At 50.6% G+C, this 16226-nt stretch overlaps 1 protein-coding gene across 2 annotated transcripts; it reads left to right on the top strand.

Moving 5' to 3' along the window:
- Positions 1–428: 428 nt before the first annotated feature.
- SLC25A10 (solute carrier family 25 member 10) lies at positions 429–15898 on the top strand. 2 transcript variants are annotated; one of them, XM_028715743.2, is made up of 11 exons: positions 429–534; positions 6622–6741; positions 7711–7825; positions 7914–7962; positions 8856–8897; positions 9255–9298; positions 10594–10664; positions 11837–11929; positions 13078–13155; positions 13437–13493; positions 13926–15898. In XM_028715743.2, the coding sequence occupies exons 2-11, from the start codon at positions 6652–6654 to the stop codon at positions 14025–14027; spliced, it is 741 nt and encodes a 246-aa protein (XP_028571576.1). In that variant the 5' UTR covers positions 429–534; positions 6622–6651; the 3' UTR covers positions 14028–15898. The 2 variants fall into 2 exon arrangements, with proteins under 2 accessions (XP_028571576.1, XP_028571571.2); XM_028715738.2 differs by lacking the exon at positions 429–534 and adding an exon at positions 586–917.
- Positions 15899–16226: the final 328 nt, after the last annotated feature.

Genomic DNA, 16226 nt, shown 5'->3' on the forward strand with positions numbered 1-16226 from the left:
GGTCCAGCTCTCACTTCCATACATCACTATTGGGAAAACCATAGCTTTAGCTATACCGACCTTTGTTGGCAAGGCGATCTCTGCTTTTTAAAATGCTGTCTAGGTTTGTCATTGCTTTTCTCCCAAGAAGCAGGCATCTTTTCATTTTGTGACTGCTGTCACCATCTGCAGTGACCATGGAACCCAAGAAAGTAAAATCTCTCACTGCCTCCATTTCTTCCCCTTCTATTTGCCAGGAGGCGATGGGACCAGTGGTTTTTTTTTATGTTGAGCTTCAAGACCATCTTTCGCGCTCTCCCCTTTCACCCTCATTAAAAGGTTCTTTAATTCCTCCTCCCTATCTATACTGTACCACAAAACCCAAAAAAGGAGTGGGAGGGGGCGAGGAACTGTGTGTGAATTTACAATGAAGGAGTCAGCAGCAGCTTGGCTGCTCGATTTAAACAGAGCCAGGATTTCCTTCCAGATTAGCCATGATCTTGGCGGGCAGCGGAGATCAGCGGCGCCCGACGCTGCAGAATCCGTCGTCGAAAGGTGATTGTCCAGAAGCCGGAATGCGCGGGGGCGGACAAAGACGGGGGCTCCGCCTGAGCGGAGGAAGGCTGCGTACCCTCTCCGGGTTACTCTCCCTCCCCGGTACACCCAGCCGGGCCTCCGCGTTGCTCTTTTAAGGCGTCCCTCCCATGGCGGGCGTTGCCCCTTTAAGGCCTCGTCGGTTCAGTGCAGGGAGCGCCGGCGGTGAGCGGGAGGAGGCGGCGGCCGGGCTTCCCGGGTCCGGGCAGCGGGGAGGTGAGGAGCAGCAGCAGCCACGCAGAGCCGGCGGCGCGATGGTGGAGAAACGCGTGTCCCGCTGGTACTTCGGAGGCCTGGCCTCGTGCGGGGCAGCCTGCTGCACCCACCCGCTAGACCTGCTCAAGGTGCGTCTTGCGTTAGAGGGGGGGGGGGGAGAAACCCGCCAGGAAAGAAGACGGGGCACCCCATTCCCCGGCGACGGATGGGGGGACCTGGCCCCTAAAATCCCTCTCCGGCCCTCTGCCTCCCGTCTTCCCCCTGGGCTCCCTTGCGCTGATCTCTGCTGGCCCCATCCCTACTGTTTGTCTCTCGCCGCCCCCTCCGCTTCAATATTGCCGCGTGTTTCCTTTGCAGCTTGGGAAATCCTTGCGCCGCTTCCTTTCCCCGCTTGGCTGCAGGCAAAGGTGGCTCAACAGCAAAGTGCTCCAAGGAGAGGTTCTTCACCTCTAACCTACCATTTACGTCTAAGGCAGCGCGAGCGACGGCAAGGCGAGGAGATACTTCCTTAGCCCACCCCCACTCTGGGTTGGAGGCTATAGGGGGTTGACAGTGGCGTGGCATTTCCCTTTTCTCCTCTCCCCCCCCCCCCCGCCATTACAATGATTTCTATCTGCCATTTTGGCTATATTGATAACTAGGAAGTTGGAACTACCTGGGCACCACCACCACCACCGTGGTGCACAGATGTACCCCGTTTTCCAGGCAAGAGGCATGGCCTGCGGTTGGTATTCCGGCCCTGGCTGGCACCCCTTGGTGTCTCGTTTCCTGGGCACAGCAGAATGGCATCTGCTGCTGCTGTGTGCCCTGTAGTGGCTCCCTCTGGCCAGACGGCGTGGGCTGCCTTCCAGGAAGCAGTGCCCAAGGAGCTAACTGAAGGCAACAGTCTTGAGTCTGTTCAGATTGATTGATTGATTGATTGATTGATTAAAATTGTATTCAGCTGAATATCACAAGGCAAGTTTGAAACATAAAAATACAAAAATGAGAACAAACACCTCCCCCTCATTTCCAGTTCATTCTATGTAAGGTAAAGGTAAAGAACCCCTGACTATGTGTCAAGTATAATTTGACCAGCTAGCGTTCTCCACTACGAATTAGAGAGCACAGATCAAGGCATAATTATCATCACAGTAGTTGGGGCCCTGCTCTGTTAAATATTACTGTACTTGTAAAACAGGTATAGCCTGTCTGGTTTCTAGCTTCTACTGTGTGTCAAGTGATACAGAATTTGCGCAGCATTTTCTTGGTTTGAGAGACTGAGGCCTAATTGTGTTGGTTAGGAAGTGAGGACTTCCAAGATAACAGCTTGAATTCAGGGGCAGTATCTCCTGGTATGAATGGAGGCCTGCAAAAAACAAAGAGGCCCCATTCAGCCGCGATTCTGCACTTCTGGCATTGTGCAGACCCCTCACAAGTGGCCAGATACCGTAGTTTCTGCCTTGAAAGGCAAGCGCACAGAGGGAAAGTGGCATGTCCAAGGTCAGTGGGACCATTAAGGGTTTTTCTTAATGATCTCTGGCATGCAGCCCTGATCAGCAGATGCAGTGTTTTCCCGTACTCTGTTGAATGGGTACAGATAAATTATTTTCTTTTGCCTTGTAATCTTTATTGCTGTTATTTCTCAGATACATTAGTCGTCATAGTGGGCGTTCTTAAGTTTTTTTGTTTTCTGTTTTAAAAACAGAATCCAAGGTTCCTCAAATGTACGCGAAACACATTCGTCCTTGACATGGGGCAAGCCAATCAGAAAGGCCAAAACATGGGGAAGAATTCAAATGTCACACTAAAACAAACATTCTGGCAAGGCAAGCATTTCTGTTTGCTCAAGGGAACAGTCCTCCCTTTCCTCCCCCATGTGCTGTTCTAAGGGTTCTCCTGATTCCCCCCTCCAAGCCAGTTTGGGGAACGTGGGGTGAGGAGAGGGGAAGAAAGCCCCATTGCACTAGTAGCAGTCCTCGTGTGGGCTTTTTCGAGCTGTGCCAGTTAGTCACATCTGTCCTATAATCCAGGAAGAGACCAGTGTCAACAGGCCTCTCTTGGCTGCTGTCTAGAGCTCCACACAGAAGCCTGCTTGGGATTTTAATGATAACTTTTCTAAGCCCTTTTATTACCCAACTGCCCTTCCTTTATTTTTTGTGTACCTAGACAAGAGATCTGCCAACTGCCTTTCTCTGTCTAGGGCCTATTTCTCATGGGTAATCTGTCAGTGGCCACAACATTGGTGATAAGTGAGGCTACATCCTGTTTCCACCTTCCTTTCTGCCTGGCCTGGCCCCTGCCCCTTTCCCCATCTTTTTGTCACCCTCATGAACTTAGGCCAAAAGATACATGCAGTCCTAGGGGCATAAGGTTGCCCACTCCAGCAAAAGTGGTCTCTGAGGTGTTACTCATCATGGCACCAAGGTGTCCCCAGCTTTGGTCCTTGCTCTTCAAAGTCAAATGTCAAAGACTGCATACACAACATACAGTGGTACCTCGCAAGACGAATGCCTCGCAAGACGAAAAACTCGCAAGGCGAAAGGGTTTTTGGTTTTTTGAGTTGCTTCGCAAGACGAATTTTCCTATGGGCTTGCTTCGCAAGACGAAAACGTCTTGCAAGTTTGTTTCCTTTTTCTTAAAACCGTTAATACAGTTGCGACTTGACTTCGAGGAGCAACTCATAGCACACGGTGTGGTAGCCTTTTTTTGAGGTTTTTGAAGACTTTGGTGATTTTTGAAGCTTTTCCAAAACTTTCCCGAAACCGTGCTTCGCAAGACGAAAAATTCGCAAGACGAAAAAACTCGCAGAACGAATTAATTTCATCTTGCGAGGCACCACTGTACATCTGAAACACACTCACACACCTTAGAGACTCCTGGGAACCCTAGTTTACTCCCTCACAGACCTATAGTTCTCAGCACCCTTATCAAACTGCAATTCCCAGGATTCTGTGGGGGTGGGAATGTATGGTGTGTACATGGCCCAAGTCTGCCCCACAGGCTGCTTTAGAGCTGACAGAAAGGGGATGGACTGGTCAAACTCAATAAACTTGAAAGATAGCTTTTTTAGGAGGGGAGCTTGTGGGGCTATGAAGTTTTTTCTGCCCAGCCACTGACAAGTTACCAGGCAAGGTCTGTTCTGAGATTCTCACCCACTCCACCCGCCTCTCCCTGAGCATTCTGCATACTTAGCCCTGGTCCCTAATGGGGTGGGAACATTCTTTCCCCTTGTTATGGTCTGGCAGGGGCACACTAATGCCAGCATGAAGCTGCTAACCCTGGAGATTCCTGCAGATTTGAGCCTCCATCGTTTGCTTTCCCTGTGTCACTGCTGGGCCTGCCAGCTGCTTGATGAGCACATTCCAGCTTCATCCTTCACAATGGGATCTTTGAGCTGCCACTGGCTGCCTGGGAACACTGCCCATCTGAGCTGCTGTCCTCCGCTTCACTGCCCTCTCCTGGCTACTGCTACTTCTGCAGCCTCAGCTGATGTGTGTTTCCACGGGGGGCTGCTTCAGTCCACTGGCTTCTTAAAAGGGTGGGTCTTACCAAAGATAGCGAAGCGGTGGGTCTTCCAGATGTTGTTGAACTCCAGCACCTGCTCCTAGAAGGCTCTTGGATTTATTGATTTATTGATTGATTGCTTTTATTTATTGTCAGGGGCTCAGGAGCAGAGGCACAGGAAAGGGAGGAAATAGAGAGCGAGGGGGAGGAATCCGAAGGAAATGTTAGCGATGACAGTGGCCCGAGGTCTCTGAGTCTTTCCAGCGAATCAGAAGATTCACAGAAAGGGGCTCCCATGGTCAGAGCAAGGGGGGTGCCTAGGGGGACACCCCAGGAAGAAGGGGCCAGAGGGGAATCAGAGAGCAGCAGTTGGAAATCAGGACCAGCTTCCCCACCAGAGCGCAGTAGGGGGGAGGAGTCCCAGGTATCGGGATCAGGCGGCTCACCGCCAGCGGGAGGAGATGAGTCAGGATTGGCCACGCCTCCATCGGAGAGCGAGGAAACGGTCAAGAGGAAGGTTGGAGGCTGGGCGCGCGCGCCAAGTTCAAATGTAAAGGAGGGCGGCGCAGTTGGTAGCCTGGATAGGGAGCCAGGTCCTAAAGCCCGCCGAAAGGAGGGAGAGGAGTCAGGGGGGTCAGCGTCAGAAGAGTCCAGGAAGGAGGGGACCCCGGGGGGCAGAAGGACCCAGAGGAGAAAGGAGAGACGGAAGAGGTGGAGTAAGGTTAGAGTCTTAAACTGGTGTACAGGGGGTGGAGACTCAGATGGAGCTTCGCCGGTCTAGCTTCTAAGACGTAGAGCTGCGCGCTGCGGCTTGAAAATGGAAACTGTACTTCAATAAAGACTTTTGTACATTACTACCGGCTAGCGTTGGTCCTCTGTGAGCTGGGACCTGGAGGCAGCTCTGACATTTATTTAAATTAATTTTATTTAAATTTATATATTTACATAAAATATATTTTATTTTATTTATTGCTTTTCTCCCAAAAACTCAAGTACATGGTTTCCCTGCTCATTTAATCCCCAGGACAACCCTATGAGGTAGTGCCTGGCTCTGCGGCCAAGAGAGGATTTGAACCCTGGTCTCCCAGCTGCTAATCCGACACGCTAACCAATATAGAATCACTGTAGAGTTGGAAGGGACCACAGGAGTCACTTCGTCCAATCCCTTGCAATGCAGGGATATTTTGCCCAATGTGGAGCTAGAACCCACAACCCGGAGATTTAAGAGTCTCATGCTCTACCAACTGAGCTATCCCCAGCTGCCTATAAAACATTGGTACATTTGCATTCAAGAACCTCCGGTCAGATAATTGCTTGGATTCCTTGTTCCTTACAGTAATATCATGCAGGATGGGAGAAGGCCAGTGTTGAGAAGTGCAAGTGTTTTGTACTATTTCATTTCTGGGTCCAATTCAGAACTTGTGTAGGCTACATTCTCTTGTTGCTTGAATTGACCTCTCCCCTTCTTCAGGAGAATGGCTGGTTGACCAATGGCTCTGCCAAGGTTTTTTTGATTTTTATCAACGTGGCAGCCTTTCACCTAAATTCTCTCTGAGTTGGCTGTACAGTACTATAAACACGAGCTGCTCCACTGCGAGGTCAGGGTGCTTGCAGGTGGGATAGTAATCTGGGAAAGCAATGTTGACCTGCATTTCTAAACTACAGAAGCAGATGGGTCAGCCTTCGTCTGTGGATGCAGGCACCAGACTGTTCAGGGGAGCCCCTTGCCATGGCTGGAACAAGTGCCTCGCAGCTGTGATTGCAAAAACATCCAAAATTAATAGCACCCATTAGGTTATGGGGTGAAGAATGCAGGAATCTTCTTACAGCTCACCGGCGGGGGGTAATATCTGGGAGGAATTGGGGGAGATAGCTGGGAGGTAAGGCTTGTATTTCTGGAAGGAGTAGGTTTTGTTGGGCAAGCCACATGTCCCGATGGAGGGGAAAGGGTTTTGTAAAAGCAAGGAAACCAGAAGTTAGGAATCCTTTCCCACATTTTATGGGGGAGAGTGGAGCAGGATAGCAAAATATAAATTCTTATGCAAAGGGATTGTCTCTAGGGGGGGGGGGGAATTCAGTCATAGCTTTGAAAATAGAAAGAATCTCTCCTTAAGCTCTGGTGGGCAGTATTCTTGGAGTAAAAGATTCAAAGTGGATGTTTACAATGAATTCCTGAGATCTTGTTGACGTGGAGTTGCAGTTTCATTTGTTTGCTCTATCAGAGGTGCATGGGCCGTGGCTGCTTAATCTTTTCCCTGCCCTGGCCCCCCTGGAATATCCCTTGGAGAATGAAGAGCCTGGCAAATCCAGCCTGACCTGTTTGCTACCTGCTTTTCTTGCCTCTAGGTCCACCTGCAAACCCAGCAGGAAGTGAAGATGCGCATGACGGGCATGGCCTTGCGTGTGATTCGCAACGATGGCTTCCTGGCCCTCTACAGTGGGCTTAGTGCCTCCCTCTGCCGGCAGGTGAGTTGTTGGGCCGCTGCAACGATTGCTTTACCCCTGTCTGTTCAGTCCTGCTCCTTTTGTCTGGCTCCCCATGCCAGCCTTTTGCTTCCGTCACGCTACCCGTGAGAGTTCTACAGCTTCTTCCAGCACCCTTCAAAGCGTATTCCACAGATTTAACACTGAGACTGTGTTTGGCTTCACGGACAGAGCTTTGTAAATTAGGTCGACTTGCAGTCTCTGAAACTGAGAGGCCATTTGGTCACAGTTAACGGCAAAAATCCCGCAGAATATTGTCAATAGAATATAAGGATCCAATAGCCTCTGCCCTCTGAGACTGTCAAGCAGGTTTTTAGACTAGGAATTTCTGAAAAGAGGCATGTGCTTGTAAGCTATGTCCTCCCCAAGACTTTGATGAGTCAGGCATCTTGTGCAGATGAGGAGAAGCTGAGAGAAGCGACAGCTTTTTGAGTTGTATCCTTCTTCCCTTTTAATATCTTGTTTATTTAGCAGTGCACTGACCCTCACAATGGCTCCCTCCACTCCCGGCACACTGGCACATGACTCTGCAAGGGAATTCTCAATCCTTGCAAACGGCTCTGTAATAAGGTTACATTGATTTCTGCAGTCACCATAAGCTCTGCTTGAATATCATTCTGCTTGCAGAATCTATGATTCCTGAATAGTTGGGTGTTAGGGTTGGCCTCTGCTATGGCAAGCAGGGTTCGGGGAAGAAGAGGGCTTCACTTGGGGTTGCACCTCTTGCATATATGGTGCCTGTTGCTTGGCGAAAAGGACACTGCTGCCATGGCTCTTAAGAGCACAAGCTCCATAATGCCAAGGCTGTGGCCATGCCAGCGCAGGGGCTGCGCCGTTGCCAAGCTGGTGCCGTGTCTGAACGGTGATTCTGATGAGCGATTGCCCTGTGCTGGGCAGGACCAGGGCCTGAGAGCTGCTGCCAACCTGCTCTGACTCTTTCTGCTTCTCCAGATGACGTACTCCCTCACCCGCTTTGCCATCTATGAGACTGTGCGGGACCACTTGAGCCAGGGTGCCCAGGGGCCAATGCCCTTCTACCAGAAGGTGCTGCTAGGTGCAGTAGGAGGTGAGCTGGGGCTTGGCAAGCGCAGGATGACGGGCCACGCCAGTGCAGGCTGCACAGTCCCCTTTCACCTGCTGTTCTCTGGTTGCAGGTTTCACCGGTGGGTTCGTGGGGACCCCAGCGGACATGGTGAATGTCAGGTCAGTGGTCTCCTTCCCCTTTCCCTATGGCTGTGCTTCAACCTTGCCCAGTTCAGCTCCCCGTGACCTGTTCACTTGACTCTTTACACCCCTACTGAATTCGGGGACATTCCATGGGGCTGGATAAGCCCACACAAGGACTTTCGCCAGTTCAGTGGTGTTTTCCCTCTTCGTGCCCCCTTAAATTGGCTCGGGTGGGCAGGGGGGGTTGGAGAGTCCCTGCAGCAGCATGCGGGGGGGAGGAGAGGGCTGATCATTTCACCATCAGAAATGCTTCTGCTGACAGAGAAATCTGCTTAGTGGGTTAGAGCATGGTGCTGAAAATGCCAAGGCTGCAGGTTTGATCCCAGCTGCATATTCCTGTATTGCAGGGAGCTGCATTAGATTATCCATGGGGTTCCTTCCAACTCGATAATGATGATGATGTACTATTTATACCCCTCCCATCTGGCTGGGTTCACCCAGCAACTCTGGGTGGCTCCCAACAGAATATTAAAAACACCAAACATTAAAAACTTCCCTTCAGATGTCTTCTAAAAGTCAGATAGTTGGTTATTTCCTTGACATCTGATGGGAGGGCATTCCACAGGGCGGGCACCACTACCAAGAAGGCCCTCTGCCTGGTTCCCTGTAACCTCACTTCTCGCAGGGAGGGAACCGCCAAAAGGCCCTCGGCGCTGGATCTCAGTGTCTGGGCTGAACGATGGGGTGGAGATGCTCCTTCAGGTATATGATCACAAAATTCTGAACAGCTACACAGAATTTAGCCCATTGTCTCTGCGGTTCGCCTTGCTCTGGGGCAAACTCAGCATCCTATGGGTGGGATGATTTGGGAAAGACTTTTGTTTCCCCATGAAAGTGTCCTTAACGCTGTGATGCTCTTCCCTCCACAGGATGCAGAATGACATGAAGCAGCCGGTGCATCTGAGGCGCAAGTGAGTGTCCAGATTGCAGAGGGGGGTTGTACAGGAGATGCACAAGTGCGGGAGAGGCAAATAATAGCATTAAGGAGGCGGACCCTGTGAAAGCCTTTATCCCTCCATAAAGGGTTGTATTGAAGCTGCATGGCCACAGAGGGGCAGCATGGATCCTCAAATTCCAATTGTTTGAAGCTCAAAGACACCTTTCTGAATCAGGACAGCACCCCCTGGCGACCAAAGCCCAGGGTTCTACGTCCCTACTAGATCTGGAAGAGTCTATAGTTGCAGCCTTCTGTCTGGTGTGGCCAGCAGAAGTAGCAGCTGCAGCAAGATGGGTTTAGGTGTCTAATATGGTCTCTCTTTGCTTTCTAGCTACTCGCATGCTCTGGATGGGTTGTATCGGGTGCTTCGTGAAGGTAAGGATTTGGTCAGCGCGCAGTGTGGCTAGTTTGAGCTTCTGAGAGGCCACAGGGAGCTCGCCCTGAATGAAAGAAATTGGCCTTGGGGAGAATCTGCTGCAGCCTCTGCCCCCTTTTCTATACGGAAGTGGGAGCTGTTAGGTTACAGGCCAGTCCCGGTGCCAGGAAGCTGGCAAAACCAGTGCCAGGAGAAGGGGCAACACCATCCAAGGCAAACTACCTGGAAGTAAAGCTGGTGGCAGGATGAGAGCCTGCAAAAGTTGCAGGTACAGCCTTTGTTTAGTGGCTCTTTGGGATCAGTGATGGGAGCCACTTGCAAGCTCCTCTTGAGTCTGGCAGCCGCTGGACGTTTGGAAGGGAGAGGGGTGAGTAAGCTGATGGGAAGTGCAGGGGAATATGGTGACCTGGAGTTCACACGGGTAGAATTCAGAGTTGACCACATACTTGGCTTCTAGAGCGTCACAGAGAACAAGCATATGGGGCCCAGGGAAAAGGGAGAGAGGAGACTAAAAGGGCTGTCCCTTTGTGTGTGTTAGAGGGGGGCAATGGGGGGAGAGGGAGATTGGCAAGTGGAGAAAATAAGACCCACCCTCCTGCCTTTAAAGTCCAGTGGAAGGATGAGGAATGGTAGCTTCCTGCTTCATGTTGCTCTGGAAATTGAGGAGAAAAGGCAAGGAGCAGAGTCTACAAGTCATGCAGCCTTCACTGGTTCAGATCCACTGTGGCTTGCCCCTAGGCAAGTGCGCATAGATTGGCAGCTGGGTTTCAAAAAGTGAAACTGTGCAAGAGAGAGAGACCCAGTCTGAGCGACTGCCCCCGTCCTCTGTCTCTGATTAGTTTCAGCAGTGTTCTCTCTTCCACAGGCATCTAATTGGAGATCTTATCTTCTCTGATGCTTTGATTTCTAACCACAGATTTATATTTTAATCTTCCGACCACAGATATTTTATTGTGATGGGGCCTCAGTATCTCTGCCCTATCAGGGCTTCTGATCGTCTGGCTTTGGCTAAATGAGGAGCTATTTCATAACCTTTTAAAACCAGCCTGTGCTAGAATACAGTGAAGTCTTTTATGGATTGGCTCTGCTTTCTAAGCACCTAGTAGATTATAACATCATTCCTGTATCTTTGGGAGCAATAGAGAATATCCATTCCTGTGCAGTGTCTTAGTGGCTGGGAGGCTGTGGTTTCTGAAGAGTTGACGAGCAGAAAAGCACTGCTGTTGGTAGACTGTGCAACCTGGTGAGCTCTACCCTGTATACCCCATGCTTTGAATCCCTTTTGTCTTTGCAGAGGGTGTGAAGAAATTGTTCTCGGGAGCTTCAATGGCAGCAAGTCGAGGGGCCCTGGTTACCGTTGGACAGGTAGTGATACAAAAAAGAGCCATAGTTGCTGGTGGATGTGCACCTAAATCCAGACCACATGTGTGCATATTCAGCTAGGCATATACCCACCACAATGCACACCAAGGCCATATCTATATGCCCACCTTTCACTCCAGGCATGAAATCGATTGACATGTTCTCTAGCCACCTGGGGAGGGAAAACAGGATTTTGCAGAAATCCTGTCCTGTTACAGTCAGATGTAATGGATGAGGCACCCGCTCTGCATGCAGGGTAAGATTTCTAGTCCATGCATGACTTCCCCACAAGAGCCAGTCTTCCCATAGGGAGGCTATAGGCAGCTGCATTCAGAAGGCAGCATGTATTTGCAAAACCTGCAGACAGCACTAGTAGCTTTTGACTCAAAATGTTAAAATGTGTGAAGGCTTCTTTTAGTCTCTGGGCCCAAGGTTAACAGGCTAGTTTGTAGGTTCCTTTGTACTGTCTCTCCTGTCTCTGGGGCTGCAAGGGGGTGGGGGTGAGAGGAGAGGTCAGGCTCTGTAGCAATTGTTTTCTCAAGGTGGGAGATTTGTGCAAAAGGGTGTAAAAGCACAAGTGACCCGGTGTAGGCTGGAGAATGAGATCCTATATTTCCCAGTCCACCTGTGTCCTCAGCATATTGGCTTAGGGCTTTTAAAGATGAGTTAGGCCAGGGGTGGGGAACCTGCAGCCCTCCAGATGCTATTGGACTCTCATCACCTCCAGCCAGCAAAGATAATAATAAGGGCTGGTAGTCTAGAGCAGTGTTTCCCAACCTTGGGCCTCCAGCTGTTTTTGAACTACAATTCCCATCATCCCTGACCACTGGTCTTGCTAGCTAGGGATGATGGGAGTTGTAGTCCAAAAACAGCTGGAGGCCCAAGGTTGGGAAACACTGGTCTAGAGAGCCCCAAATTCCCCCGGATTAGGCCTACAACTTCCTTGTCTCCCTGGCAGTACTGCTAGGACAGGAGATTTGTCCGAGAGGGCTGAGGATTAGTCACACTTTTGCCACTTGTCCTCCTGATACACTGCAGGGGCTGGTGTCACTGTCTTGCCTGAGCCCTTGTGGTTCAACAGAGAATGGACACTCCATTTCAGGGTCAGTCTGCTTGCTTGCTCATGAGTGCTGGGAGATTTGGGGCCAGTCTCACAACTTTCTGCTTCTCTGCAGCTCTCCTGCTACGACCAGGCTAAGCAGTTGGTTCTTGGGACCGGTTTCCTCTCTGACAATATTCTCACCCATTTCTTGGCCAGCTTTATTGCTGTAAGTGGATATCTGGGTGTGGGTGCAAAGCCAAGGATTTTAATTTTTTTTGGGGTGTGTATTCATTGGGGTTAGAGCTGTGATGCTTGTTCCACCTTCTTGGGAGATGGAGGTCCAAAGTCGAAGTCCATGGAGCTACCAAGAATGGATTGTTATGAAGGTCCTAGTCCTTCCCTGCAAAGACAGCATTTCAAACCCAGGAAGCTCATCATTTAAAGTTGGATTGTCTGGCAATTGAGCCATAAGAGTTATCTCATAGCTGGGCAGTAAACCAGACCTGCACAAGTGGTGACACTCCAAGATAAACACAATGTTTGGCCTGCCTGAGATTGTAAAAATATGGGGGAGGGTGGTGGGTGGTGGTGGTGGTGAAGTATCTACCATACTTGACTGGGGCTTGTTTTGGGCTTGGTGGGGAGCATACACTGTTTAAGCCTGTACTAGGCTCATGACTCCTTTGTAGCTCCTTTGTAAAGCTATTACATTACTGAGCATCTACTTGGACCCAGTAGTTAGTCTACTGGGTCCTGTTTGGAATTAATAAGACCATCAGCCTCTGGATTGAGGACTAATGGAGAGGGCAAGGTTTGACAAAGGGGAAAAGGTAAAAAGGAAGGCAGGGCTAATAGCAGGCACTGCAGTGTAGATGAGGCTGTTGTGATTCTGAAACGGTTTTGCCCAAGAAGTTGGTTTTATAGAAGGCTTTGGAAGGTTGGTGAGAAAGAGAATTAGCTGGATAGAGGGATGGGGTTCTTTCAGGTCTGGGGCACTATGAAGGAGGCGCTTCAGGGAACTATATATTCCAGTGCAGATCATGCAAGATCATTTTGTGGCCATTCATTCTGCTCCATGGCTTAAAAACACAGCACGCGCCACACACTAATTTAAGGTAACTGTTTGGTAAACCAGTGGTCTGCAAGTAGAGATAAATGTCTTGCCACTCCCCTGCTTCATCACTGGATTTCTACTTTTAACACAGCAGTGGGGTGAGATATCGCCCCTTCCTCCAGCTACCACTGAGCAGTGTGCCAACTGATAACTAGCTTATCATGTGGGCATGCTTCTGGTGACATTCACGCCGTGCCCTGTAACCCAGGATTTCAAAAAGGCTCTGCTGCCATCACACACACCCTCCCTTTTCATTGCAGGGAGGATGTGCCACATTCCTGTGTCAGCCCTTGGATGTGCTGAAGACACGCCTTATGAACTCCCAGGGGGAGTATCGGGTGAGTGATCTGATCCCTGTCAACGGCTGTCCCGATTTCCAGGCTCTTGATTCATTGGTTGCTTGAACTAAGCATCATCCTATAGATACCACTGGCCTTCTGGTCAGCTTTCTGTTTTTTCTTTTGCTGCTGCTTGATGCCATGCCCCTGAGCATCATTCTGGCTGCTGCATCTCTTCATCAGTTTGTGACTGGCAGAGACTGAGCCTTGTAAGGAGAGGAATGGGATCTGTACAGGGGGCTGCCTGGGCATGGGCTGACTTCTTTCTCATTCTCTCTCAGGGTGTCGTGCACTGTGCAATGGAGACAGCCAAGCTCGGGCCACTGGCATTTTATAAGGTAATGCAGATGCAGCAGAAGCGTTGATGGGTGATTGCACCAAGTAGACCAGGCACGCAATGCAGACAGCACAACTCCTAGCCCTTCCTAGTCCTGCATTCCTGCCCTTTTGGTCCCCAGCCACTGTGCTTCTCCAGTTTGCCTCCCTATTCCCAAGATGGCTCCACTGCCTCCATTGCATCCCTTCCCCTGCCCAAGTGCTGCAGCTGCATGCCAGGCTACCTGGCCTTTAGGTGATGCCAGGTGAGTGAAAAAGCCTCATGTGGCTCCAGATACTGGAGTAGACGCATGGGATCAAAATCTGGGCTTCTCTCCACTGGGACCCTTTGCCAGCTGCCTCTTTTTCAAGCCCCACCTTCCCTCCTTGGTGGCAGCTTGCGGCCATGATTCCAGGATTGACAGAAGCTGACCATAACCAATTTCCTCTTCTAGGGCCTTGTTCCTGCTGGCGTCCGCTTGGTCCCTCATACGGTGCTCACCTTTATTTTCCTGGAGCAGCTGCGCAAAAACTTTGGGATCAAAGTGTTGGCCTGAGGGAAAAGAGGGCCTGCCTTAGTCAGAGGCATAAACCTGGGGGACCGGGGGCGGGGAGGGCTTGGACACTACAACCCCCACAGTGCCCGGGTATCACACACTATTGCTTTGCCAAGGTGAGGCATTCTTAACAGTGCCCTTTTTAGCGCTGCGGCACCAGCCGAACTCTCGCCGAATTCCCCCTTTCAGTGCCTGACAGTCTCTCACAGCTGCTAGCCAACCCTTTGGCATTGCTTGGTGCCTGATGGTATGACAGACAGCCAATCAGAACTCTCTCCTTTAGTGCCCAGTAGCAGTGAGCGGCCAACCTCTCCCCACAATGCCTTTCTCCTATGCCCAGCAGTTCACTGGAGCCTCCATTCCTTGCCGTTAGCAGCAGCACCACAATACTGTCTGACCCCACAGCATCTCTTCTTAACGCCCAACAGCCCCACGAATGCCCTCGTCTTGCCCGTCGGCATTGCAACATTTGCTACCACTCGCTACGGGATCCCTGCAAGACTGAAGTTGCTCCTCTGCTGTGCCATGGGCAGTAACTTGCCTCTTCCGCAATACCACCATCTTTCTCTGTCCTCCCAGTCTCCTTTGTTGTTTCTTGGGGGGGCGGGGTGGGGGGAGTTGGGTGCCACGGTCTCCCAGCTCCCAGTCACCTTGCCACGCTGAGCACTGCTTTCTCCCCTGCTCTTCTGGAGCAGAAGTGCGTTTCCATGTGGGGAGGTAGAAACTGAATAATAATAATAATGTTCTCTGTCCATTTTTAAATGTTTACGAGTGAACTGGAGAGGGGTTCTATTAGTTAATGGTGGGGCTGCAGATAGCAGTACACCTGGCGGGCACCTTTTCCTTCAGCGTCCCAGATTTTTAAATGTTTCTAGGAACACAAGGTTTCCCTCACTGCGTCCGGCCTCCTTCCTTTTTCCTACCTCAGCCTCCTCTTAACCCTCAGGTCTACTATGTGAGGCAGGGATGGCCCCTTGTATTTACTGTGACTGGTGGTAGTGGTAGCATAGGGCAAGCAACACCACAGTCTACGGCCGGCCTAGCAAGCCTTGCCTCCTTCATTTTGCTTCTCGCTTTAACCTTGTTCAGCCAAAGCCTCCTGAAACCAAAGGGCCTCCTGGGGGAGGGGCACTAATGAGAGCAGAGAATAGGTTTCTGAGGTATTCCTCTAACTAGCAGGAGCCAAGTTAGCTCAGCCTGGGGGAGAGAACGTTTGAATCCCTTGTGACACCTCCTTCGCTTCTCATGTACCCCAAGTGAGCAGGCCTCTTGGCATGTGATGGTGGAAGGGTGGTGGGGCTGTCGTTAAGTCGGCAAGGCCTTCACTGAGGATCTGGGACGGGGAGAACATGGTCCGTATTTTGACCCATGGCATGGGCTAAGGTTGCAGGGCAGGGGGAGGCCCTCTGTTTACTAGGTTTACTCTAGAGTAGGTGCCACAGATAGACATTGTGTGCCTCTTAAGCTGCCAAACTTTCCCTACTCCCTGCCCGATTTATCCTCTGGCATGGCAGTTCCTCTGAGCCTCTTGGCAGCTTTGGAGGGAGTCTAGACGGCTGTGAAATCTTTCCACGTTGCCTTGCTTTTTCTGTGATGTTGTCAAGGCCCCGTTCTGTAGCACTGATTTTTTTTTTTTTAATGCCTCTGGATCCGGCCCACGCCTAATGAAGTGATTGTCGTATCGGCCATTTGTCCCTTGTTTCTGCTGGCCTTTGTTTTGCCAGCATGTGGTGCCCCCATCAGTGGTCACCGCCCCCCCCCCCCGGGTGTGAAGCGTCATTCCAGAGGGTAATGACTCTGCGGGGTCGAAGAGCCAGAGCAACTAAATCAGCACTTTTGTAATCATGACAATAAAGTAATTGTGAAAAGCAGGTGTTGCTCGTTTCTGAAGCGCCAGTCCCTTTCAACATGTGTCATATGACTTCGGATTTACATCCTCCAAGTTCGCTCTGTTGGGAAAATGACTGAGAAGGCTAAACGGTTTTGTACAGTGCTGTTATTTAAAATGTCCCTCAAATGTGGCATATTGAACCATTTTTAGTTAACAGTTTCCAGAGAGAGAGACGTATTCTCATTTTCAACAGGTGCCAACCTAGCATGGTTGAGTGAGCAGGGCTAGTCCATGTCGCAGCAAGTTGCTTCTGTTGCCAGACTTTAAGGAATTTGATGTCCAAATTGTGTAGATCCACTTTCTCCTAT

The sequence above is a fragment of the Podarcis muralis genome, chromosome 2, assembly GCF_964188315.1.
Source record: "Podarcis muralis chromosome 2, rPodMur119.hap1.1, whole genome shotgun sequence".
Classification (NCBI taxonomy): domain Eukaryota; kingdom Metazoa; phylum Chordata; class Lepidosauria; order Squamata; family Lacertidae; genus Podarcis; species Podarcis muralis.

Coding starts and splice junctions, on each gene's coding strand:
- SLC25A10 (XM_028715738.2), top strand. CDS start 684: ATGGCGGGCGTTGCCCCTTTAAGGCCTCGTCGGTTCAGTGCAGGGAGC. Junction 918..6,621: donor ACCCGCTAGACCTGCTCAAG/GTGCGTCTTGCG, acceptor TCTTGCCTCTAG/GTCCACCTGCAAACCCAGCA. Junction 11,930..13,077: donor TCTTGGCCAGCTTTATTGCT/GTAAGTGGATAT, acceptor TTTTCATTGCAG/GGAGGATGTGCCACATTCCT.